This window comes from Pelodiscus sinensis, chromosome 23, assembly GCF_049634645.1.
Source record: "Pelodiscus sinensis isolate JC-2024 chromosome 23, ASM4963464v1, whole genome shotgun sequence".
NCBI lineage: Eukaryota > Metazoa > Chordata > Testudines > Trionychidae > Pelodiscus > Pelodiscus sinensis.
The window spans coordinates 3,679,049-3,704,920 of record NC_134733.1 but is presented as its reverse complement, the minus strand read 5'-3'; the positions used below and the strand labels follow the sequence as shown (position 1 = coordinate 3,704,920).

The following is a 25,872-nucleotide window of genomic DNA, read 5'->3' as shown; positions in this document are numbered from 1 at the left end:
TAACGCAGGCTCCATGTGGGGTGTTTCAAAGCAGCGCGCACAGAGCTGAGCCCAGGCTCCATACAGCACTGCCCCTATGGCACTGCATTCCCAGCGGAGCCCTAACCCACCACCCTCTGCCTCAGCCCCCTCCCCATCCCCCGCTCCCAGCCCCTCGGCCCCACGACTCTTGTGTTGTGCCCAGCGTGGAGGCGATGGGATGGACTGTGGTCGGGATTGCTTGGGTCCAGGCTAGTGGATGGGAGGCTTCTGGGGGACTGGCCCAGAGCTTTCCCCAGGGCAGCACCCCTCGTGCGGCATCATTCAGGGGCCTTTGCTGTGTTGCCTGATATGCGCCGTGGAGGGCACAGGAGCCTCATTGCAGGGGAGACGTTGGCTCCTGTGGCAGAGCAGTTCTCACCGTCTGCACCGGCACGACCAACCTAGGATGGGAGAGGAGGCCACTTGCCCAGGAGTGCCCCGCTGGAACGGAGGGTAAATGGGCCATGTTCTGAGACTGAGCTCACGCCAGCAATGTCCTTGGAAAGTGGCCATACGCTCTGGCCCAGCGGTCCGAGGGGAAGAGGGCCAGACCTACGTGGAGGGGCAAAGGGCGGCTTAAGCCGAGCTTAGCGTGGGACGTCGACGCGGGAAATGCTCTTGTCGGCTTCCCTTACTCCTCACGACAGCAAGGACTGCCGTGGCTGATGGGGGTATGCTCAGCATTTGATTTAGCAGGTCTTTACTAGACCCCCTAAATCAAACCCCGGAAGATCAATCGCCAGAGTGTTCCTCATCCATTAAGTGGGGACGTGGCCGAGGGTAACTGTGTTGATACCACATCATTAGGTGTCCTCAGCACTTTGAGGTCCTGGGAGAATTCAGACTTCCTGGAAGTGCAGTGATCTACTGAGTGTGTGGAAGGGACCCTGCAGCAGGGAGCTTTCATTTCAGTTGCTTCCAGACTCACACCCTGGAGCACTTAGCATGCCTGCAGGAAACCCGCCCAGAGGCTGGAACGCTTTGGAATGTGCCTTTCCGAAGTAGAGGTTCCTGCGATTGTGCCGTCTGGCTGAGGGGATGTAGCCAGTCGCTGAGTCAGAGTCTGTCCACACAAGCAAAGCTACTGTCTTGGGAGCCTGCCACTTAACAGACTTCTGGGAAGAGCCCTGCACAGAGGCACAACTTTGGATTCATATCTGCATCTGTAGCCGCAGAAAAGAGTCTCAGTTATCTGCGTGCACGCCCACAGCTGAGCTACCTGGGCAGATAAAGCGGAGAGCTGCGGGTTTGCAGGGCTCTAATGGGGATGAAACCAAACCATGATGTGTACAGTTTATATATATGTCAAGTATTAGAACATGTTAAGACTAGGAATGTAAGGGTATGTCTACACTACCCTCCTAGTTCGAACTAGCGGGGTAATGTAGGCATACCGCACTTGCAAATGAAGCCCGGGATTTGAATTTCCCAGGCTTCATTTGCATAAGCGGGGAGCCGCCATTTTTAAATCCCCGCTGCTTCGAACCCCGTGCCGCGCGGCTACACGGGGCTCGAACTAGGTAGTTCGGACTAGGTTCCTATTCCGAACTACCGTTACTCCTCATTTCATGAGGTGTACCGGTAGTTCGGAATAGGCACCCTAGTCCGAACTACCTAGTTCGAGCCCCGTGTAGCCGCGCTGCACGGGGTTCGAAGCAGCGGGGATTTAAAAATGGCGGCTCCCCGCTTATGCAAATGAAGCCTGGGAAATTCAAATCCCGGGCTTCATTAGCAAGTGCGGTATGCATACATTACCCCGCTAGTTCGAACTAGGAGGGTAGTGTAGACATACCCTAAGTGACTAATCGACTAGTCAACTGTCCAATAAACAAAAGCTTATCGACACGCTAGTCGACCAGTCTTTTCCCCACCTTGCTGCCTCTATCAGAAAGAGGCAGCAAGAGGGGGGAAGAGGAAGGGAGGCCAGTTCCCCCCAGCTCCAGCTCCATGGGAGGGGGCAGGGGTGCAGTGGCAGTGGCATAGCGAGGGGGAGCAGTTGCCCTCAGGCGCCACGCTGTGGGGGAAGGTGCCAATTTAGTCCCCCTCTGCTCCTCCTGTCATCCCTCCGCTCGGCTGCTCCTCCTCTACCTGCTGCCGGCAGCTGGAGCCTCCTCCCTTCCTCTGCACCCCCAGCCCGACCCTCGTCCATCTCCGCCGGCGGGTTAGTGCATGCGGGGGCCCAGCCCCAAACTAGAAGGGGCGGGGGAAGACACAATTTTGCCTTTGCCCCCGGTGCAGAACACGCTCCCTACGCCTCTGTGCAGCTGCAGCGTTCCACTTTTGAAATGTACAAGAGTCCCCGCTGGGGCTCTTGTACATTTCAAACTGGAAGTGCCACATGGAGCCTGGGGCCAGCAGGGGACTCTAAGTGCCCCACTGGCCCAAGCCTTCATGCAGCGTTTCAGTCTTTGAAACGCCCCGTGGCACGTCGACCTTCGCAACATAGCAACAGCCGGGCGGGCTCTCACCACATTTCAAAGCGGAAGCGCCCTTATCGACCAATCGAATAGTCGATGCAAACGCCATCAGCTATTGGATTCGTTGATTAATCTAACTTTAACGTCCCTAGTTAAGACTTTCCCATGGATTGGTGACGTGCTCAGACTGCGTTAGGACGCAGTCTCACTTCTCTCCCACCAGGATCTTCCCAAAGCAGCAGCTTCCCTTGAGCAAAGCTGGGAGAGACCTAACACCAGGGCTGTGTCTGGCAGGAGCCATGGGGCACTGTTCTGTGTAAACTTTGGGCCACTCGCTTGCCCATGGGAAGGAACAGCCCGTGCCAATCCCAGCCCCACAGGACAAGTGGAAGGCGCCAGGGCTCCCAGCTGGAAGTCGCTGTTTGCTGGTGGGATTTCGTCCTCTGAACTCCAGCGGTTTCAGGCCGATGAAGTTGTTGACACTGAGCTGGTTGCAGGGCCCCGAGGTGCGGGGGACACACCGAGGGGGTGGCTCTGCCCCCTCTTTCTGCCCCCCCCAGTCAAGTTAAGTTTGTTCCTGCTCCTTGTTCAGCAGGAAACCAGCCGTCACTTTGGATGGCACAAGGGAATGTCCCCACTTCTGTCCCAGCTCCTTGCCCTGTTCCTGCGGGGCGTCAGAGTCTGAGTTTGGTGCCCTTCCGGGCAGGCTCCAGGGGCAGTCCCACAATAGTGCCCATTGGGAATAAAAGACTGTCCCTCCCCCACAGAGGTTGTAGGCAGATGGGAAACCGAGGCACAAAGTGAGTCGCCCAAGGTCAGGCTGGAGGCAGAGCCGAGCTGAGGAGCGCAGGCTGGGGCCCCGAGTATGCCTGGTCCAGCAGGCCACTCTATTGGCTGTGTCAGGAGGAGGCAGCATGGAGCTTCCGGGGGCCGTGTTGCTACCACTGTCCTGTCCGGCGGGCTGGCGGGGGCGAGCCTCCCGAGTCCAGCAGGATGGAACCGTGGAGCTGCACAGAACTGCCCCTCCATGGGCAGACGGCCTGCAGCTGTCGGGTTCTCACGGTAGCCCAACTCAAAGGGCCTTTTTGCCCCTCTGCGGCAAAGCAGCTTGGGGGAGGGTCTCACGGCTGGGCTTGTTTGCGTCACACGAATCTCAGACAACGGCCAGCGACGCCCGCCCTGCTGGTGCCAGCCACAGAGACAGTGAGGGAGGGAAGGAAATGGTAAGGGACAGATAAGCCCAGCTGGAGGTTGGCTGTATGCAGCCGGCTACAGAGATGCACTAGAATGGGATGGGCGGGGGGAGAGGAGGAGGGGGTTGCTGCCTTCGCTGGAGGTCAGGCTGGCTGCAGCAGCCGGGGATAGGAGAGGCCCCCCCTCACCTGTTTGCACTCCCCTGGAACCCGAAGGCCACCTGTCTCTGCTCCTGGCTGTGCAGCACCTAGTTAATGTCCCCCTGGAAGAGCTAATGGACCCGTCCCAGCACACGGCTGGCAGGAATGCCTCCGAGATGCTGAGCGGGTGCCGCTTTCCAGACAGCAGCGTGGCTCAGGCGTGGCTCCAAGCCCTCCTGGAAGCACTAGGGTTCCCTGCTATTACAGAAACAGCCTGTTCACTTTGAGTTCTCGCAGATGCCAGGCTTGTCCGTGCAGAGAAGTGTGCAGGTGGGGGAAAGGGGGGTAGAGAATAGGAAGAAAATATCTTATCGCCTCTGTATAAATCCACGGGACGCCCACCTCTTGAATCCTGCATGCAGATGTGGTCGCCTCATCTCCAAAGAGATCTCTTGGCATTGGAAAAGGTTCAGAAAAGGGCAACAAAAGTGATGAGGGATTTGGAACGGGTCCCATATGAAGAGAGATTAAAAAGACTGGGACTTTTCAGCCTAGAAAAGAGGAGTCTAAGGGGGGATACAATAGAGGTCTATAAAATCATAATGAGTATGGAGAAAAAGAATAAGGAAAAGTTATTTACTTGTTCCTATAACATAAGAACTAGGGGTCACCAAACGAAATTAATGGGCAGCAGGTTGAAAACAAACAAAAGGAAGTTTTTCTTCACACAGTGCACAGTCAACCTGTGGAACTCCTTGCCAGAGGATGTGGTGAGGGCCAGGACTTTAACAGGGTTCAAAAAAGAGCTAGCTAGATTCATGGAGGTTAGGTCCATGAATGGCTGTTAGCCGGGCTGGGTAGGGATGGTGTCTCCAGCCTCTCTTTGTCTGGAAATGGACGACAGGAGAGCGATCATGTGATGATTCCCTGTTGTGTTCACTCCCTCTGGGGCATCTGGCACCGGTCACTGTTGGCAGACAGGACACTGGGCTGGGTGACCTTTGATCTGACCGAGTCTGTTCTTATGTTCACAGTGTGATGATTGTAGCACACGAGTGTCCACTCTGTTCTGGGATAAAGGAGATTTTATTCTGGCCTAATTACTCTGTTTAACTAGAGAAAAATTATTCTTTCCCAATAGTGTCCACCTGTAGCTTGTATTGGCTTCACGATCGTACTAGAATAGTCCTGCTACTGTTTGCCCGGTGCTGTGCTCAGTGGCGCTCTCTGGGCTGTGTCAGCAAGCCGACCTTTGTGTCCAGACGACGGCCCTGCCGCTGCGCCGGTCCAGCGGTTGCAGTGTGGACGTACCCAGCCCTTGGCGGCCTAACCTCACGGACCGCTCTTTCCGGGCGGTGTGTCGGGGCAGCGATGCCCCCGCAGGCGGCAGGGAAGGCCGGCGCACCCCCTCACGCAGTTGGTTGTCAGGTGCGATCGCGGTGTTGGGGAGGCAGAGTCTGACTGCGAAAACGGGGCCCACGTGTGCTGGGCTGCTAGGCGTGTTCAGCTGGCACCTTCCGATTCAGCTCTGTCATTCCAAGCAGCTAGCCGAGGAGTTTCCCTCTGCGGCCTCAACTCTGCGAGCTCTGTCAAGGCTTGGCCCCTTCTTGACTTCCCTGAGGCTCCGTCCGGCCCACCCGCCCAGACCCATTCTTGTGTCATAAATCAGAAACCTGGACTCTCCCCAGTTTCGATTCCAGCCGCACTCCCCCCGCGCGCCCCGCGTGAGCGTTCACACGGTTTCCAGAGGCGGAGTCGAGTGACTCCCCAGTCGCCGTGCACACTCGGCTGCACGGCAGGAACGTGGTTCTCTCCGTCAGCAGTGACCGGGTCAGGCCATGCGGGGCCTCTGCCTGCCAGCGGTTTGCAGGGAGGGTCCCAGGCCCCGCCTGAGGAATTAAAACCCAGGTGCAGAAGCCTGCAGGGGGCTAAGTGGCAGCAGCTGGTTGTTAGAAAGCCTGAGCCAGGGGTTGGGTGGGACTGGCGTGTTGAGTGGAGAACAGGAGCGTTTATGGGGCCTGAGGAAAGGGGGGCAGAAGGGTCTTGGAACATGACAAGTAGATTGTTGTCAAGTTTCCCGGTTAACCCCTTAGCTGCTAGTGCTAGAGCAGCGTCTCAGCCGCACTGGTTCTCCAGTTGGCTGCAATTCCTCCCTGCACTGGAGCCAGGAGTGCTGCTCGGGGTTCAGGGAGTAACAGGGCTTGCAGCCTGGGAGAGACCCCTTCAGAGCTCCAGGGCTCCGTCTCAGCGCTGGGAGGGCAGTGGGGTCTAGCGGGTCACAGCAGGGGGCAGATACATCTGGGTTCTATGTAAGAACATCAGAACAGCCAGACTGAGTGAGACCCACGGCCCATCTCTCTCAGCATCCTGTCTGGCGAGTCGCCAATGCCAAGTGCCCCAGAAGGAAGGAGCACAGCTGGGAATCGATGTCCCCCATGCTCAGCATCTGGCAGAGGTGAGGGACATGCAGAATGTGGTGTTGGATCTTGGTCTACGCTGGCTAATAGCCACTGAGGGACCTGTTCCCCATGAACTGATCGAGTCCTTTTTTGAACCCTCTTACAGTTTTGGCCTTCACAGAATGCTCTGGCAAGGAGTTCCACAGGTTGACTGGAAAAAAATGCTTTCTACTGATGGTTTTAAATCTGCTGCCTATTAATTTCATTGACTGACTGACTCCTAGTTTTTATGTTATTTGAAGAAGCAAGCAATGCTTACTTATGCAGTTTTTCCACATCATTCATGATTTTAGAGACCTCTGTCATATCCCCCCCCCCAACAGAAAAGTCACGATCTTTTTAATCCTGTCTCGTATGGAATGTGTTCAGTACTCCTTGTGATTTCTGTTGTCCTTCTCTGTAACTTTTCCAAATCCAATATATCTTTTTGTTTTGAGATATTGGTGATCAAATCTGCATGCAGTATTCAAGATGTGGGGGTACCACGGATTTACACAGAGGAAATAGGATTTTGTTTTGGTCTTACTACCTATCCCATTCCTAATGAATCCCAATATTCTGATCTCCTTTTTTGACTGCCACTGCCCATTGAGTGGATGTTTTCAGAGAACTATCCACAGTCACTCCAAGATCTCTTTATTCATGAGTTCAGCTAACGTGGACCCGTCCTTTTGTACGTATAGTTGGGATTGGATTTTGCCAGGTGTGTGACACCGCATTTATCAGCAGTGAATTTCATCTGCCCTTGTGTTATCCCGTTTGGTGAAACTCTTTTGTAATGCTTTGCCGTCTGCTCTGCACCGAACTCTCTTGAATACTTTGTGGATCATCTGTGAATCTTGCCAGCTCCCTGCGTTACCCTTTTTCCAGATCACTTCGGAATGTGTTGAACGGCCCTGGGCCCAGTACGGCTTTGGGGAGACACCACTATCCACCTCTCCACTCTCACCAGTTATTCCCACCTCATTTCTTATCTTTGGCCTGGCGGGTCTGGCAGGGCTTTCAGGAGCATCTATCGCTGGGCTACTCGACCCGTAGCCTGTTTGTTTGCGGCCACGGGGCTGTTTGGGTTTACGCAGAGCCCAACACGTGGCCTGCGGCTGGGATCCTTTGAACGTGGCCTCCATTGGGAACATGCTCTGCAACAGCATGGGACCTCCCAGGTGGGGTGAGCAATGAAAGACGCAAGCAGATGGGCTGGCTGGAACAGACGGGTGCAGGTGTCAGCGTTCCTAGCCCCCGGAAAGAGGTGCCGGGAGCACCAGGGCATTGTGGGAAGTGCTTTGTACTCATGCCCGTCAGAGTGAAAGAAGCTATTTGCATATATTTGCATGTCTATGCAACCACACTTAAGTTGTGACCCTCCGAATGTGCTGTGAGTATCATTGTGGCCCCCGGGGCTCCTAAAGTTGAGTAGCCCTGCTCTAACAAGTCTTAATTTGCTTTAGTCTTTTGTTATCTTAGTCACCCTGCCCCTGTGTATAAAGCAGCAGCTGCTCCCTGCTTCTGAAGTCCGCAGGTCAGACACTCCGGCTGCGTTGCAGTTCAGAGCAGGGATATGAAAGGTTGACTGGTAAGCATCACCTTGAACAGTTCCAGTTAATCGTTAGTGGGGGCTGGAGCAGCTCCCCACCTATCCCATCTGGAGGCTGGGTACCCCACCGGCCTTGGCAGGCAGGGGAGGGGGAACAGTGCCTCTGCGTGTGTCCCCTTTAATCAGTTAAACATAATGTTTAACCGGTTAACCAAGTAAATGGGATTTTACGTCCCTAGGTAAGAGGGAGCAGGGTGAGTAAACCCCAATACAAAATTCAGGGGGTGCTACAGCCCCCAACCCTCTGAAATCACGCCCCTGGGGTATGTCTACACTACCACCCTAGTTCGAACTAGGGTGGTAATGTAGTCAACCGGAGTTGCAAATGAAGCCCGGGATTTGAATTTCCTGAGCTTCATTTGCATCTTGCCGGGCGCCACCATTTTTAAATGTCTGCTAATGAGGACTCTGTGACGCGCGGCTACACGTGGCACGGAGTAGGTAGTTCAGACTAGGCTTCCTATTCCAAACTACCGTTACTCCTTGAGGAGTGAAACGAGGAGTAACGGTAGTTCAGAATAGGAATAGGAATAGGAAGCCTAGTCCGAACTACCTACTCCGTGCCGCGTGTAGCCGCGCGTCACAGAGTCCTCATTAGCGGACATTTAAAAATGGCGGCGCCCGGCAAGATGCAAATGAAGCCCGGGAAATTCAAATCCCGGGCTTCATTTGCAACTCCGGTTGCCTACATTAACCACCCTAGTTCGAACTAGGCGGTAGTGTAGACATACCCCTGCTTCCCTTCCCCACGCAGCAGCTGGGCTCGGGGCTTTTCCCCCAGCATCATAGTTGGTTTTTGGAGTTTGTTTGTTTTTTACAAGGACAGGCTTCCCCTGCTCCTACTCGCCCTCCCCGGGTGCTGTCCTGTCCAGGGGGCGGAGGATTCCTGGAGTCCCAGCCATGGGAGCCGCATGGAAGAACTGGAGCTTGACTTGGGTGATTTGGCTGCAGTTAAACTTCTGTTCTGATTGGCTGGAGCCAGGGTGGGCGGACTCCAGGAGCCAATCAAAAACCAGGAAGCTACAGCCACTGTAAAAGTCCAGAATGCCAAAAACCTGGCCAAGAAGCAAACGGGAGCAAACTCAGCCTGGAACAAGCTGAATTTCCGCCTGAACTGCCATCATTGCAGGGTTTCTGGAGGGAGCTGGGTGTTTTCCTTGCACCTTCCAAGGCCGAGTCGCTATCCTGCTAAGGTGTCTTTAGATGGCTCTGGCGGAGTCGAGGGGATGGGCACACCCTCCCAGGGGGCTTCCCATGGCCATATGTGCCCAGCTATCTGCCCTTGGTCTAGGCTCTGGCATAAGGGGCCCTTCTGGGGCAGGCCAAGGGGGAAAAGGCGGCGTGGTCAGAATGCTATTGGCTGTTTCTTGGGGTCAGAGAGAGGCCTGGGGAGCAGAGTGAAGTTGGAGCAGGCTGGTGGCTGCTCTGAGCTGTGCCGGGGGCTGTGCTGACCTGCAGGTCGGCCCAAACTGGAGGAGTGCAAAGCAGGCAGAAGGCACCTTTGCCTGAACAATCCTGAAGGCCCCACTCCGGACTCGAGTTTTGCATGGCCTCTTGTCGGAGTGAGGGAGCCTAGGCCAGGGCACCAGGCTTTGACCTCGAGAGCTGGAGCCCAGGCTCACCTTACTGGGAGGCTTGGGGTAGAGGCGGGGGCGTCTTGGCTGCTGCTTGGGTAGCTGCTGTCTTTGGTCGACAACAGTTGCCAGCCTTCCTGGGAAGGGAGGAGGTGGCGGTAGGGCTGGAGAAGCTGGGCAGAAGTGGCAGGACCCCTCCTGGGTGCTTCAGTGGAATCAAGTGCGCTACCTTCGTCTCCGAGCCTGGGCGGGGGACCCCTCAAAGCTGGGACAGTCCATCCAGTTGGGACATTGTGTCTTGGATCTGTTGGAGGAGGATGGCTGCGAGAGACGTCTGCTCCTCTGGTCATCCCATCCGCCCGGCCTGCCCCGCTCTGGAGCGCAGCCCCGGCGTTGAAGTGAAACAGGCGGGGCTGGGCAGGCAGGACACGGCGCTGGGGTGGGTGGGGCTGCCTGTGGGGGGGGGCTGGCCTCTGAGCACCCTCGGCGCCTGCTGCGGAATGCAGACCTCGCTTTACTTCCTGGTCCCTGCCTCCCTCCCTGCTCCTGTGTTTTGAAATGTGCATGTCTCATGTTCCCAGGCTGAGGCAGGCAGCCCTGCTCCGCACAAGCCTCCTCTTCCCCTGGAGAGAGCAAGTTTACTTAAGGCCAAGCAGAGGGCTGCTCGGAGCCATGGGGGCGGAGGGCCGGGGCTGGGCTGGGCCGGCTTTCCTGTGCTTCTGGGAGTTTCTTCAGATTAAATTGTTCAGCCGCTTGATCTCTCAGCCGCTTGGATTCAGCGCAAGGGAGGACGAACAACCAGCTGGGGGCCGCTGTCCCAGCCAGAGTCTGCTGCAGGTGTTGCTTCGCTTCGACTTTCTGGGGAGGGTCGGCCGAGCGGATCCAGGTCCAAAGGGGAGGTTGCCCCGATTGACCTTGGTCAGACAGCTCCAGAGTCACCAGCAAAGAGCGCAGGAGATGGGGATCCAGCCAGCAAGGGCTGAGCAGCCCTGCTCGCAAAGCGCTGGCTGGCTGGCCGGCCCGCCTCCCGCCAGCATCCCTGGGGGCCTTTAGCTGCACCGTGCCATGGAGACGCTAAGGGAGTCTGTTCTCCATTTGACGTTTCAGATGTCCACCTACAAGCGGGCGACGCTGGACGAGGAAGACCTGGTGGACTCCATCGGGGAGGGAGACGTTTACCCGAATGGAATCCAGGTAGGAGAGCCAGTCTGTGCCACTGCGCTTTGCAAGCAATGTGACTGTATGGTCATTGCAGACACAGCCACCCCTCCCCCAGGGCTGTCCTGCCACCGGACAGCGAGCAAGGGGCGTGTCTAGGGCGCCGGCGCCTTGCTGAGGGGAAGGAACGATGCAGGGGGTCAGAATGGGCCCCTGTGCCCTCCTCTGCCTTGTGACCCTTCATGCTGCCCCCCGGACTGGGTGCCTCTCTCTGGGTTGCCTCCTGACTGCATGCACCTGGCCTGCTCCCGGGGCCGCCGCCCAAGTAGGGAAAAGGGCCTTCCTGTTTACTCCTGGCTGAGGGTGTGCCTCTTGCTATGCAGACACCTGGCCAGGTAAGGGAGAGCTTGGCTCCGAGGCAGCGGGCAGGGACGCTGAGCCCGGGCACAGTCTGACTGACTTTCAACGGGCAGTTTTTGCTTTTGGGATTTGCCCTGGAAAATGGTCTCTTGAATTCTCCGTCCCACGCCGGCACCTCCGGCCCAGCCGTGCTGGCCCAGGGCCGAGTCTCTCGGCAGCCGGGAGCCTGAGAGATAGTGACTTCAGCACAAAGGCGTGGGGCTGACTCCAGCCTGGGTGTGACTCCACCGTATCTGTGGTGTTCCAAAGGGCGCTGCCCTGCCAGGTGCCCCAGGGAAAAGCCGGGAGAGGCTGCGCCAGAGAGGTGACGAGGTGAGAACTAGAAACCCTCATGAGTCGGCCCCTCTCCTAGGGCCCACACTGGGACCCGACCGGCGCCTGGTGCAGAGCAAAGCCTGCTCCGGGGAGAACTGAGTGTTTGTCGTGCTGCTTGCCCTCCAGCGCGCTTCCACCCACCCGCCGCGACTCCAAGCCATCTGCCCCGGCCCGCTTAGTCCCACAGGAAATCCTGTCTGCAAGCGCCGAGGCAGGAAGGAGATTTCTGAGGCAGGAGGCTCCCTCACTGCCCAGACAAGGCATCATAGTATCCAGGGGCTGGAAGCAGCAGCCAGCATAGCTCAGACTGAAATCCGATGAAGTTTTGTAACAGTGAAGGCAATTGGCCATCAGCACAGCTCGCCAAGGGATGCCATCCATTCCCGTCCCTTGGTGACGTGGGCTCCTGCTGGGATGTAGCCTCAGGCGTCACGGGTGAAGTTCTGCAGCCTGGGCTCTGCAGGTGTCAGACCGGACGATCCGATCGTTCCCTTTTGCCTGAAGAGCCCTGAGAGCAAGGCCTTGGTGCCTTGGCCTGGCACAGGCCAGCGGACCCTGCCTCCGTGTGTGTCTGCGAGCCCAGGCCGGTCTCCCTTTCAGCTGCACTGCGATGCAGCCCTCGCAGACTTTCCTGCTCCCTTGAAATCAGCGGAGATTGGCCGCCACACATCCAGCTCTGGGATTTGCAAGCAAACCCCTCTCGTGTCTGCCTTGTGCTCCCTGGACTGGGCCCGCTGGGATCTTGCTGAGTACACGGTACGCGCCACTGTCGCTCCAAGCCCTGAATCTCCCGGTCTGAGCTGAGCGGCATGGGGCGCATACATGGCCCTGGGAGACGCCGGGGGAGCTTTGTGAGTCCAGAGGGTCCAGATGCTGTTGGGGATTCGGTGTGCAGGGCTCTGTATCAGCCATCAGCTGCTGCTGCAGGGGATGCTGGGAGACCAGTTCGGCTGACCCTGGCCAGCTGTGGCTCTGCCGCGGGGCTTTTATTGCGGTGTAGACATGCTCTGGGATCCCTCTCACTTCTTCTGCTCTTCGGTAGCATGTCTCATCCCAAAGCATTTTGCAGCCTGCCTAACGCAGTCCTGCTCCTGCTCAAATCCAGGGCAAAATTCCCTGCGCGCTTTTCCATCCACACAGCGTGGAAATGTCTTTGTGCAACGCACGGCAGCCTCTGGAGCGGACGCACGGTCCTCATGCTTGGCATAGTGTTACTCAGAACAGGAAGCAAAGTATTCTGTGTCCCACGGACACTTCCCGGGGGCGTTGCAGCTGCCAGAAAGTTACTGGCATTCGACACATACAGCAAAAAGGGGGGAACATGTTGCAGCGCTAAGCGCCGCCATCTTGGATTTCTCCCCACAGCCCTTCCGTGACTTTGTTATTCAGGCGGAGCAGGGCCAGGCTGGGCAGCGTCGATTTCTCCATCCGCGCTGGCTGAGCTCCAGTGCGTCCCTATAACGCCTCAGTCGTAAACAACGGTCTGCAAATGGGCAGGAGACGGGGTTCATTGGAAGCGTTTTGCCAGCTAATGGTCCGGGCTGGTAACGTCCCCTTTGGAATGGGGCCATGGTGCCAGGGCTAGCACCTGACCCTCAGGGCTGTAAGCTTTGTGCGACAGCCGTGGTGTGTGTCTCCATGCAGCACCTTGCACAAACGGGCTGTGATCCTGACTGAGGCCTGTGGGATGTGCCAGTCGCACAAGCGTTTGCTGAAAAGCACTGAGCCAGAGCCTCGCTTTGCACAGCGCTCGTGGGAGCCTCCTGCATCACCGCATCCCCTCGCGCTGGCAGGGCCCCTCCGTGAATACGCGCTCCAGGAAAGCGTCGGCCATGTCCCCCCTCCCCCCAGGCCTGCCCCACAGCGGCTCTGGGTGTTACGGCCCCTCCGGGTCCGGCTTGTTGCTCAAACTGGAGAGAGTTAGGCCGCTAGTTCAGGAGTGCCTGTTTCAGTCCTGGTGCATCATCCAGAGTGGCAGCTGATGACACCGTCTGCAGCTCTTGGGTGTCCCAGTCCCTGGCTCAGGGTTAGCCAGGCCTGGCCAAGCTGCTGGAATCGCTTCACTGAGATGGCTGCCTCAGAGGGCCTGGCTGCTTGCGGTGCCTCTTCACTGGTGCGGTCTGTGTGGCCATCCGGGTTCCTGTGGCCTCGTCTGTGGTCTGCTTCCCTCACCCTCATCGGCGCCAGCCCCGTTCCTTGGGGACTCGTGTTGTCTGACCTTCCTCCTGCCCATCCCTCCCTGCCGTCGCCCGCAGAGCTGGGTCTGGGCCGCGCGAGTGTGGCTGCGCCGAAGCCTCGATCCCTTTCTGAAGGGAGATGATGCTAATCTCCATCCAGTGCCTCCGAAACAGTCGGGAACACGCTCGGAGAAGGGTCCGCGCGGGGCTTGCTGCTGTTCGCCACGCTTGCGCCATGCACTCCCGCGGGGGGGGGGGAGCAGTGCTCAGAACCCGGGGCTCCGAGTCTCAGGGCACCGCCGTGGGTGGCCACACGCTGACGCGTCTTCCTTGCCGCGTGGCCGAGGCGTGCGCCCTGCAGAGGACAGTGGCCTGCTTGGCTGTGCGCCAGGCCAGGGCAAAGGTCTCTCACCGGCGGTCAACCCCCGTCTGTGGAAGGGAAGAGACGCGGGAAAGCTGATCAGAGCCAACGGGCCTCGGACCCTGCTCCGAGCGAGGAGCTCTGCAGCTAACGCCACTTCCTCAGGACATGCATCTGGCACTGGCCTCCCCCCGACGCCTGGCTGGCCAGCAGCTCGCTCTCCTGAAGCAGGGTCCAGCCCCTGGCCCTTGGCAAACAGCAGCAGGTGCAACGCCGGGAGCTCAGCTCTCTTGAAGCCTCGTGCAGCTGCAGCGGGAGAGAGGCCGAGTCCCCGTCCCCCGGCCTGCCAGCCTTTCCCTGCCAGCCCCAGCCCCTCTCCCCCTTCCTCGCCCCAGCCCCGCCCCAGACTGTGCACCGGGGGAGAGGCACCTAACCTGCAGCCCCACTGCCCCAGCGGGAAGGGACACCTCTCCCTCCCAGCCCAGGTGCTGCTGCAGGCAGAGGGAGTGGGGGAGGGGAGAGTCTTTTCTCCCCACTGTAGCCCTGTGGCAGCCCCACCCTGGAGCCCAAACCCCAGCCAGGGCCCCCACGCCCCGCCCTGGGCCCTTTCCCACACTGCAGACACCTCCGCCCCGCCCCCGGCCCGTGTCCTTTGTGGGGTGTCACGTCTCCACACGGGTGCCCATCGCACAAGGGAGGTGGTGGAATCTCCCTCTCTGGAGATATTTAAGAACAGGTTAGATAGACATCTGTCAGGGATGGTGTAGACGGAGCTTGGTCCTGCCTTGAGGGCGGGGGGCTGGACTCGATGACCTCTCGAGGTCCCTTCCAGTCCTATTATTCTATGATTCAATGCACTGCGCGTGTGGGATGGGGGAGGGGTCACTGGCGGGAGCGCGGTTTTCACAACCGCCCCTGCCCCGCTGGGCGCTCAGACCAAGCCAGGGAGGATGTGGCGGAGGCCAGGGAGGCCGGGCTGCTTGGATTCAATCATGCAGAGGTGGATGTGCTGCAAAATCCTGTTTCTTCATCGGTGGCCAAACTCTGTAGGGGTGGGGGAGGGGAGCTGATTTCAGGGCCCTGGTTACAGTTCTGGTTTCATGTGGCACACAGTGACAAGTCACACAGTTGTAGAAACATGGCGGGGGGGGGGGGGGGCAGGCAGAGACCTCAGGAGTCCCTGAGTCCAGCCCCTGCCCAAAGCGGGACCAACCCCAACTCAGTCGTCCCAGCCAGGGCTTGGTCAAGCCGGGACTTAATACCCTCTAGGGGTGGAGATTCCACCCCCTCCCCAGGGAACCCATCCCAGCGCTTCCCCAGCCTCCTAGGGGAATGGTTTTCCCTAATATCCAACCTAGACCGTCCCCACTGCAAGCTGAGCCCATTGCTCCTCGTTCTGCATCCATCACCACTGAGAACAGCCTCTCTCCAGCCTCTTTGGAACCTCCCTTCAGGAAGTTGCAGGCTGCTCTCAAATCCCCCCTCCCTCTTCTGCAGACTAAACAAGCCCAAATCCCTCAGCCTCTCCCCATAGATCATGTGCTCCAGCCCCCTCATCATTTCTGTTGCCCTCCTCTGGACCCTCTCCAATAGGTTCACACCTTTCTATAGTGGGGGCCCAGAACTGGACGCAATACTCCAGATGTGGCCTCACCATTGCTGAAGAAAGGGAAAAATCACTTCCCTGGATCTGCTGGCAACGCGCCTCCTAATGGATCCTAATCTGCCATTCGCCTGCTTGGCTACAAGGGCGCCCTGGTGACTCATCTCCAGCTTCTCATCCACTGTCATCCCAAGATCTTTTTCTGCTGAACTGCTACTGAGCCAGTCAGTCCCCAGCTAGTGGCAGTGACGGTGCTTGGCATTCTTCCATCCCAGGGACAGGACTCTGCACTTGCTCTTGTTGAACCCCATCAGATTTCTCTTGGCCCAAACCTCCAATGTGGCCAGGTCACTGTGGGCCTCTCTCCCTAGCTTAGTGCCACCTGTGAACGTGCTGAGGGTGCAATCCATCCCAGGATTCTGATCCTTAACGTAGATCTTGAACAAGCCTGGCCCCAGGACTGACTCCTGCGGCACGCTGCTTCATCCTGGCTGCCTACACTAGACATCCAGCCGTTGGCTTTCTAGCCGCCCTGTCGGCCATTCCGAAGCATGCTTCTTCAACCTGCTGGCCGGAATCCTCTGGGAGAGTGTATCAAACGCGTCGCTACAGTCAAGCGATATCACGTGCCCTGCTTTCCGCTTTCCCATGTCCACAGAGCCAGTTATCGCCTCAGAGAAAACAATTGACGTTGACTGTTCCTCACCCCCCTTTCCCTCTTCCAGGTTTTTCAGTATGGATTCCGTGAGGACTTGCTCCATGATTTCTCCAGGACTGAGCTGAGGCTGCCTGGTCTGTGGTTCCTTGGATTCTCCTTCCCTTTTTGAAAGATGTGCACTTGACATTTGCCTTTTTCCAGTGGTCTGGGAGCTCCCCTGCTCACCACGAGCATTCAAAGAGAATGGCCAAAGGCTCTGCAGTCATATCGGCCAGCTCCCTCAGCACCCCGTTCGACCTGGCCCCATGGACTTGTGCCTCTCCCGCTTTTCTAAATCGTCCTTAACCTGTTCTCTCCCTACTGCGGGCTGCCCCACTCCTCCCCACACCGTGCTGCCCCGTGCACCAGTCCGGGAGCTGACCTGTTTGTGAAGACAGAAGCAGAAAAAGCCTTGAGTCCTTCAGCATTTCCCACAACATCTGCCACTAAGTTGCTTCCCCCATTCAGTGAGGGTCCTACACCCTCCCTGGAGCTAACATGCCTGGAGAAGCCTTTCTTGTTCCCATTCACATCCCCTGCTAGCTGCAATTCCAGTTGCGCTTTGGCCTCCCTGTTACACCCCCGCGTGCTCGAGCAATGGTTTACACTCCTCCCTCGTCAAGTTTCCACTTCTTGTCAGCTTCCTTTTTGTGCTTAAGCTTGCCAAGGATTTCAGTGCTAAGCCAACTTGGTCGCCTGCCATATCTGCTATTCTTCCTGCACGCTGCAATTAGGCTTACATAAAATCCGGCCAGCTCTCCTGGACTCCTTCCCCCTCGTCTTAGCCTCCCAGGGATCTTGCCCATCACTCCCTGGAGGAGTCAAGTCTGCTTGTCTGGGTCCTCATTCTGCTGCTCTCCTTTCTCCCTCTGGTCAGGATCCTGAATCGACCTTCTCATGGCCACTGCTACCTAGGCTGCCACCTGCTTCGACTGCCCCTCGACTCCTCCCCTCCTGGGTGTGAGCAGCAGGGCAAGAGGAGCACGACCCTCAGCTGGTTCCTCCCGCGCTTGCACCAGGACGCTGTCCCCAGCCCTCTCCTGGGCCGTCTGTGTACGGCTGTATTGCTCTGCCAGCAGACGTCAGGGTGATCCAAGTCCCCCATGGGAACCAGGGTCGCTGATCGGGAAACGGCTGTTAGTTGTCCAGAGGAAGCCTCGTCTGCCTCCTCCTGGTCTGGTGGTCGACAGCAGGTGCCCCCCGGACATCACCCGTGTTGCTCCCGCCTCTGATCTGAACCCAGTGACTCTCAAGCGGCTTTTCTCCAGTTCCGTACTGGAGCTCTGAGCAATCCCACTGCTCTCTCGGGCAGGGCAGCTCCCCCGCCTGTCCCCCCCGAACAGCTTAGCCCCTTCCATGGCAGCGCTCCAGGCGCGTTACCCACCAAGCCCCTGCGAGTCCAGTCACATCGTAGTTCCTTGACTGCACCAGGTCTCCCAATTCCTCCTGCTGCTTTCCCAGGCTTTGGGCATTCATGGGCAGGCACCAAGACAACTGGGCGACTGCCCGACCTGCTCAGTGTAGCACCCTCCTCCTTGTGTTTCCTCCCCACATCCCACTTCCCCAATCAGCTCAGGTCACCGTCCCGCAGAGGACCTGGTTCAAAGCCCTCACTAGGTGAGCCAGCTGCCTGCGGAGATGCTCTTCCCTCTCTTCAGTAGCAGCCCTCGTGCCTAGGACAGCGTCCCATGGCCGGAGGATCCAACGCCCTTGCCTCAACACCACCCGCACAACCTTCTCCACAGGACTATGTAGCACTTTAAAGACTAACAAGATGGTTTATTAGGTGATGAGCTTTCGTGGGCCAGACCCACTTCCTCAGATCAAATAGTGGAAGAAAATAGTCACAGCCATATATACCAAAGGATACAATTAAAAAAAATGAACACATATGAAAAGGACAAATCACATTTCAGAACAGGGGGTGGGGGGGGGGGAAGGAAGGTAAATGTCTGTGAGTTAATGATATTAGAGGTGGGGAAAGGTAAATGTCTGTGAGCTAATGGTATTAGAAGTGAGAGACTAGACTCTGGTGTCTGTAGATCACTGCTGCGTTCCATTACTCACAGCGCTGCATGGCCGCACAGGCTAACCGCAGACACACCGCAGCTAGGAGGAAGGAAAGAAATTCGACAGTGCATCGACTTAGTCACAGCGTTAGAGGAGTTGTGTAATTAGAAATCCCGAGTCAAAGTTCAGCTCAGATTGAAGTGCAGCTTTAATTAGGAATTTTGTTAGCATGATTTGGGTTAATTATAAAGTCCCTGATACAATAGCTAGTTGAGGGTAGGCATGTGGCGGGTCTAGGGGTTTTAGTGGACCACAAGTTGAATATGAGTCCGCAGTGCGATGCTGTTGCAAAGAAAGCAAACATGATTCTGGGCTGCATTAACAGGTGTGTTGTGAGCAAGACATGAGAAGTCAGAATTCCGCTCTACTCTGCGCTGGTTAGGCCTCAGTTGGAGTATTGTGTCCAGTTCTGGGCACCGCATTTCAAGAACGATGTGGAGAAATTGGAGAGGGTCCAGAGAAGAGCAACGAGAATGATTAACTAGAGAACATGAGCTATGAGGGAAGGCTGCAGGAATTGGGTTTGTTTAGTTTAGAAAAGAGAAGGCTGAGGGGGGACATGAGAGCCGTTTTCAGGTATCTAAAAGGGTGTCGTAAGGAGGAGGGAGAAAACTTGTTCATCTTGGCCTCTGGGGATAGAACAAGAAACAGTGGGCTTAAACTGCAGCAAGGGAGGTTTAGGAAAAAGTTCCTAACTCTCAGGGTAGTTAAACACTGGAATAAATTCCCCAGGGAGGTTGTGGAATCGCCATCTGTGGAGATACTGAAAAGTAGGTTAGATAAATGTTTATCAGGGATGGTCTAGACAGTACTGAGTCCTGCCATGAGGCAGGGGACTGGACTCAGTGACCTCTTGAGGTCCCTTCCAGTCCTAGTGTTCTATGATTCTGTGTGGTGGTTCTTAGCCCTGTGATGGTCTAGGACTCCAGGGTGCTTGGAGCTGTACAAATACAGAACAAAAAGAGCAGACAATGTAAATACCTTGGCTGCATGCGCTCAGTGGCGCATGGTTCTTGGGTTTTGTGGCCTGGGTGCCAGACATTACCACTGAGCAGAAAGCCAACGAGGCGGCAGTGTGTGCCCCGTCCGGTGTGCTGACGCGCCATTCTGCCAACTCTACTAGTTTGTCAGCGGCTGGCCTAAGGCCAGATTCAGCAGGGCACCCAGCACACACTGGCTGTTTGCCGGGCTTATCAGCTGCCTTGTGTGGCCAAAGCAACAGCCACCAGCCAGACTGCCCCGGGGAATCTGCTCCTTGGCTTGCCGGTGATCGTGGAGCTTAGGGTCTGTGTTTGAGGCTGGTACGAGGGAAAGAAGGGGCAGGGCAAGCGCTGGCTTTATGCGTCAAGGGCTTCTGCTGCACTCGTGCCTCAGTTTCCCTGGCAGTGCTGAGGTAGCAGTGCCAGGGAGAGCATGTCACACCCCTGTGCCACGTATCGTGTTTTGCCACAGTCCTGACAGGCCGTGACAGGAAGGCCAAGATGCCTGCCCGTAAGATCTCCTGACACGTGTCCCCTCTCCCCACCACCGGACCATTGCAAGCAATAGGGTTTAATTGGATGCAAATGAGCTTGAGAGGAAAGGGAGGGACTGGCTGGGTTACCTCCCTCAAAGTTGCACCACTTAAGCTCTCTGGAGGCTTAGATACTGCGGTTAAATGAAGTAATTAAACCTAATTTCTTCCAATGTAGCCTATGCACAAGGCTTGAGTTAAGTTTAATTATATGGAAGCTGGGAGTGGCTCTTCTACTCCATCGTTAAAATCATTTGGGACCAATAAGACTGGCCTAGGCTAGAAAATTCAGTTGACCCAGTTATGTCCTTTCAGAGATGAGAAAAATCCACCGCTGGACCAATAGACTTAACCTGGCCTGAGGCCATGTGTAGACAGTGCTAGGTTGACCTGAGAATTCTCCCATCCACCTCTTGGGGAGGCGGGTTACCTGTGTCTACAGGGAAGTGCTGCAGATCCGCTGCTGGGCCCTTTCTGGTGCAGCAGGCCTGGTTACTCTCTGAGGACAGGAATTGGATGCTGAGTGAGCGAATCAACAAACCAGGCCCTATAAGGTGGTGTGTGATGCTGCATTTCCCATAGGGCCTGGTTGGCTTGTTTAGCTCAAACTCAGCTGTCACATTTAGCTCAAACTCCATTCCTAGAGGAAGGACCCGCCTGCCCTCGAAACGCCACGGCAGCAGGGCATCAGCCGAGTGACACTGCCGAGGCTAATGCCAGGGGCTCGCCCTTCACGACCGGGGCAGGCGCGACCCTCTGCCCAGCGCTCTTCGCTGGAGGGTGGTAGGGTGGCGTATCGGCTCACTCTGGGGCTTGTTTTTTCGTGCCCCTGAGCTATGGAGCTGGGTCTCTGGGTTGCAGACAAGGCTGGGGCAGGTACGCCACACAGAGGCTGGTGTCCAGGATACGCCACACGGAGGCTGACCCTAATGGTGAGGTTGCAACCAGCACCTCCAGGATGTCTGCCCTGGGCTGTTGGAGAGAGCAGCGTTGGGAGGGGGACCCGGGGAGACTCATGCGTCTCCTTGGACTGCGATGGGAGTCTTGCCAGAGGGGTCAGAGTCAGGTCAGCACCGAATGCCCTTGGGCCCCCCCGTTAGCAGGCTCGGTCTGCGATAGTTGCGTTGTACCCAGCTCGAGCCAGGCGGCTCACCTGTTCGGCTTCCATGTCTGGCTTTTGGGCACCAGAATGCATCTCAGCTGGGAAGCGCTTCCCTTTCTGGGCCTCAGTGTCCCCCTCCGCACAGTGGAGACAGTGACACTTGCTTCGGACGGCTCTTGGAAATGCCCTGAAGAGTGAAGTGTCGCGTCCCGGTTCCTACTGGGCGTTATCGAACGGGGATTTGCACTGCGCTGGCCCCGTGCCCACCCGCAGAGCCCAGGGATTTGCACGGCGCTGGCCCCGTGCCCACCCGCAGAGCCCAGGGATTTGCACGGCCCTGGCCCCGTGCCCACCCGTAGAGCCCAGGGATTTGCACGGCGCTGGCCCCGTGCCCACCCGTAGAGCCCAGGGATTTACACGGCGCTGGCCCCGTGCCCACCCGCAGAGCCCAGGGATTTGCACTGTGCTGGCCCCGTGCCCACCCGCAGAGCCCAGGGATTTGCACGGCCCTGGCCCCGTGCCCACCCGCAGAGCCCAGGGATTTGCACGGCGCTGGCCCCGTGCCCACCCGCAGAGCCCAGGGATTTGCACGGCGCTGGCCCCGTGCCCACCCGCAGAGCCCAGGGATTTGCACTGTGCTGGCCCCGTGCCCACCCGCAGAGCCCAGGGATTTGCACTGCGCTGGCCCCGTGCCCACCCGTAGAGCCCAGGGATTTGCACTGCGCTGGCCCCGTGCCCACCCGCAGAGCCCAGGGATTTGCACTGTGCTGGCCCCGTGCCCACCCGCAGAGCCCAGGGATTTGCACTGTGCTGGCCCCGTGCCCACCCGCAGAGCCCAGGGATTTGCACTGTGCTGGCCCCGTGCCCACCCGCAGAGCCCAGGGATTTGCACTGCGCTGGCCCAGTGCCCACCCGTAGAGCCCAGGGATTTGCACTGTGCTGGCCCCTTGCCCACCCGCAGAGCCCAGGGATTTGCACTGCGCTGGCCCCGTGCCCACCCGTAGAGCCCAGGGATTTGCACTGCGCTGGCCCCGTGCTCACCCGTAGAGCCCAGGGATTTGCACGGCGCTGGCCCCGTGCCCACCCGTAGAGCCCAGGGATTTGCACTGCGCTGGCCCCGTGCTCACCCGTAGAGCCCAGGGATTTGCACGGCGCTGGCCCCGTGCTCACCCGTAGAGCCCAGGGATTTGCACGGCGCTGGCCCCGTGCCCACCCGTAGAGCCCAGGGATTTGCACTGCGCTGGCCCCGTGCCCACCCGTAGAGCCCAGGGATTTGCACGGCGCTGGCCCCGTGCCCACCCGCAGAGCCCAGGGATTTGCATGGCGCTGGCCCCGTGCCCACCCGCAGAGCCCAGGGATTTGCATGGCGCTGGCCCCTTGCCCACCCGCAGAGCCCAGGGATTTGCACGGCGCTGGCCCCTTGCCCACCCGCAGAGCCCAGGGATTTGCATGGCGCTGGCCCCTTGCCCACCCGCAGAGCCCAGGGATTTGCACTGCGCTGGCCCCGTGCCCACCCGTAGAGCCCAGGGATTTGCACGGCGCTGGCCCCGTGCCCACCCGCAGAGCCCAGGGATTTGCACGGCCCTGGCCCCGTGCCCACCCGTAGAGCCCAGGGATTTGCACGGCGCTGGCCCCGTGCCCACCCGTAGAGCCCAGGGATTTGCACGGCGCTGGCCCCGTGCCCACCCGCAGAGCCCAGGGATTTGCATGGCGCTGGCCCCGTGCCCACCCACAGAGCCCAGGGATTTGCACGGCCCTGGCCCCGTGCCCACCCGCAGAGCCCAGGGATTTGCATGGCGCTGGCCCAGTGCCCACCCGTAGAGCCCAGGGATTTGCACGGCGCTGGCCCCGTGCCCACCCGCAGAGCCCAGGGATTTGCACTGCGCTGGCCCAGTGCCCACCCGTAGAGCCCAGGGATTTGCACGGCGCTGGCCCCGTGCCCACAAACAGAGCCCAGGGATTTGCACGGCGCTGGCCCCGTGCCCACCCGCAGAGCCCAGGGATTTGCACGGCGCTGGCCCCGTGCCCACCCGCAGAGCCCAGGGATTTGCATGGCGCTGGCCCAGTGCCCACCCGTAGAGCCCAGGGATTTGCACGGTGCTGGCCCCGTGCCCACAAACAGAGCCCAGGGATTTGCACGGCGCTGGCCCCGTGCCCACCCGCAGAGCCCAGGGATTTGCACGGCGCTGGCCCCGTGCCCACCTGCAGAGCCCAGGGATTTGCACGGCCCTGGCCCCGTGCCCACCCGTAGAGCCCAGGGATTTGCACGGCCCTGGCCCCGTGCCCACCTGCAGAGCCCAGGGATTTGCACGGCCCTGGCCCCGTGCCCACCCGTAGAGCCCAGGGATTTGCACGGCCCTGGCCCCGTGCCCACCCGTAGAGCCCAGGGATTTGCACGGCGCTGGCCCCGTGCCCACAAACAGAGCCCAGGGATTTGCATGGCGCTGGCCCCGTGCCCACCTGCAGAGCCCAGTCCTGGCAGGGTATAGCCAATTGTTTGCGTTTCTGTGAAATCAACACCCTGGATTTACTGACTCTGGATATTTTTTGCACATGTCTTATGCAGCAGGAATGGAGGCTGGTGTTGGGCGCCAGGCTGCAAGTCAGCCTCCTCCCCCAGCCTAGCAGTGACAACCGAAGTTGTGCTATAGGGAACGGTCCTGGCTTGGGGAACTGATGCCCCAGTACAGGAGTGGGGAAACTGTGGTTGGTTGGGGGTCACTGACCCTAAGTTCCCCCATCCTCGCAGTGGGGCGAGTCGGTGCTGGCACGTCAGCACCACTGCAGCCACCCTGCCCTGCAGAGCTAGGGCACTAGCACCGGCTCGTCCCGTTGCAGGGGGAAGGGAAACCCCAAGTCTCATAGACTTTAAGGTCAGAAGGGACCATTATGATCATCTAGTCTGACCCCCTGCACAGTGCAGGCCACAGAATCTCACCCACCCCTCCTAGAATAATCCTCTCACCTATAGCTCAGATATTGAAGCCTTCAAATACTTTGAAGACCCCAAGATGCAGAGAATCCTCCAGCTGTGATCTGTGCCCCATGTTACAGAGGAAGGCGAAAAACCTCCGGGGCCTCTGCCAATCTACCCTGGAGGAAAATTCCTTCCCGACCCCAAATATGGCGATCAGCTAAACCCTGAGCATGTGCCACGGGCTGGATCAAGGGAAGCTGGTAATTGGATCCAGCCCATTGGCCGTAGGTTCCCCACCATTGTTCTCACAGGTCCCTTCCATCTCTGGTTTTATTCAGTGCTGCAGCACCAGCATACCCTTGTTATGGGGTGCAATCACAGACGTCCCCTTGAGATTGTTCTCCAGTGTGCTGATCCTGCCACTTGGACACGTCTTTTTGCTCTCTGGGGCTCCCCACCACCTGTCCAGCTGGGCCAGATCCTCTGGTCTCCCCCAGCCAAGGCACAGAGATGGGGTAACCCCCCTCCCCCAGAGCAACACAGACAGTGGACCAGCTCAGCTCCGGGTAGACGCAGTTCTAGGGCTCAGAACCCAGGAAACCAACCCCCAAATGAGACCAACCCCTTCCCCCCAGCTAAATCCAGCTTTCTCTGTGCAAAAGTTTTACCCAGGGAAAGCTCATAACGGAAACTCTCGTAATCAATGAAAGAGAGAGATGCACAGTGAGTGCTCCCCCCAGGAAACAATTGTTTACACTGGGCTTGATAATAAACACAAGTGTTATTAAGTACCAATAGAAAATACAGAGCTAGTTCTGGTCCTCTAAGAAACATGCGAATTCTTACCCTGAACAGCTGTTCTTATTTCAGGAATAAGCTTCAAGTCAGAGGGTCTGTCTACACTACCCCCCTAGTTCGAACTAGCAGGGGTAATGTAGTCATCCGCAATTGCAAATGAAGCCCGGGATTTGAATTTCCCGGGCTTCATTTGCATAAAGCCGGCCGGCGCCATTTTTAAATGCTGGCAGTTCGAACCCCGTGCCGCGCAGCTATACACGGCACGGAGTAGCTAGTTCGGATTAGGCTTCCTATCCGAACTAGCTGTACTCCTCATTCCACGAGTACAGAAGCCTCCGTAGCTGCACGGCACGGGGTTCGAACTGCCGGCATTTAAAAATGGCGCCAGCCGGCTTTATGCAAATGAAGCCCAGGAAATTCAAATCCCGGGCTTCATTTGCAATTGCGGATGACTACATTACGCCCGCTAGTTCGAACTAGGGGGTAGTGTAGACATACCCAGAGTGGTTCTTTTCCTCTGATTTGGGTCTACAGCCTTCTTCAGAGTTCTTCTGCATCCCCTTAGGAAGGACCAGGCCGCTTCCAAAGCCAGCTGAAGATGAAAGCTAATTGCTTATAGACTTTCACCCAGGGTGGGAATCCTTTGTTTGGCATCCCACCTTCCCATGGCAAAATATCAGGTTCAAAACGGATTCCAGTACCCGGTGTTATGGTCGCATGTCTTCCTAGGACCAACCACCATTTGGGCTCCCAGGACAAAGAAGGCTATTTGCAGGGCCTTGAGTTGATCACCGAGTCATTAAGTCTATAAGCAGATTCACACTTCATCTTTCTAACTTCACACACAAGAATGGTACATGCACAAAACCAGGATATAGAGATCCAGCAGATTGTAACTATAGAATCTATCTGTTACGTGCCCTGTTGTGCATAAAGTGTCTTTGAGTTATCCATATTCCTATTCAGAAGCCAATTTTCTCGTAAGGCGTGGGGGGAGGGGAGGGCATCACAGCCCTGTCCCTACATTCTCATGTCAAAGAGAGACATTTCTTAACGCTAAAGATGATCATAATGGTCCCTTCTGACCTTAAAGTCTATGGCTGTGTCTAGACTGGCAAGTTTTTCCTCAAAAGCAGCAAGAGAGTGAACACCGCACTACACGAGTGGACAACACCCTCACTACCTCACACAGGGGCTGCTTCGTGACAGTCTCCCCTGGCCCCACCCCCATCACAGCAAGGGGGGGTCAGGCGGCACCGTGGAGATGGTGCTGGGGAGAACCAGCTTTTAAGCCAGTTCCCCTCAGCACCAGCTCCTGCTTCCCACCCACTGCCTCTGATGC

The 25,872-nt window shown here is 57.7% G+C and overlaps 1 protein-coding gene across 4 annotated transcripts in view; it reads left to right on the top strand.

The window, feature by feature from the left end:
- ECE1 (endothelin converting enzyme 1) overlaps positions 1-25,872 on the top strand; it is a 117,715-nt gene that overhangs the window by 32,985 nt on the left and 58,858 nt on the right. For 3 of the 4 annotated variants that reach the window (XM_075906542.1, XM_075906541.1, XM_075906543.1), the window contains exon 2: positions 10,507-10,593. In XM_075906542.1, coding sequence (XP_075762657.1) covers positions 10,507-10,593 — 87 coding nt within the window. Of the gene's footprint in view, positions 1-9,960; positions 10,237-10,506; positions 10,594-25,872 lie in introns of those variants that run through there. The other variant, XM_075906540.1, reaches the window with a different exon arrangement.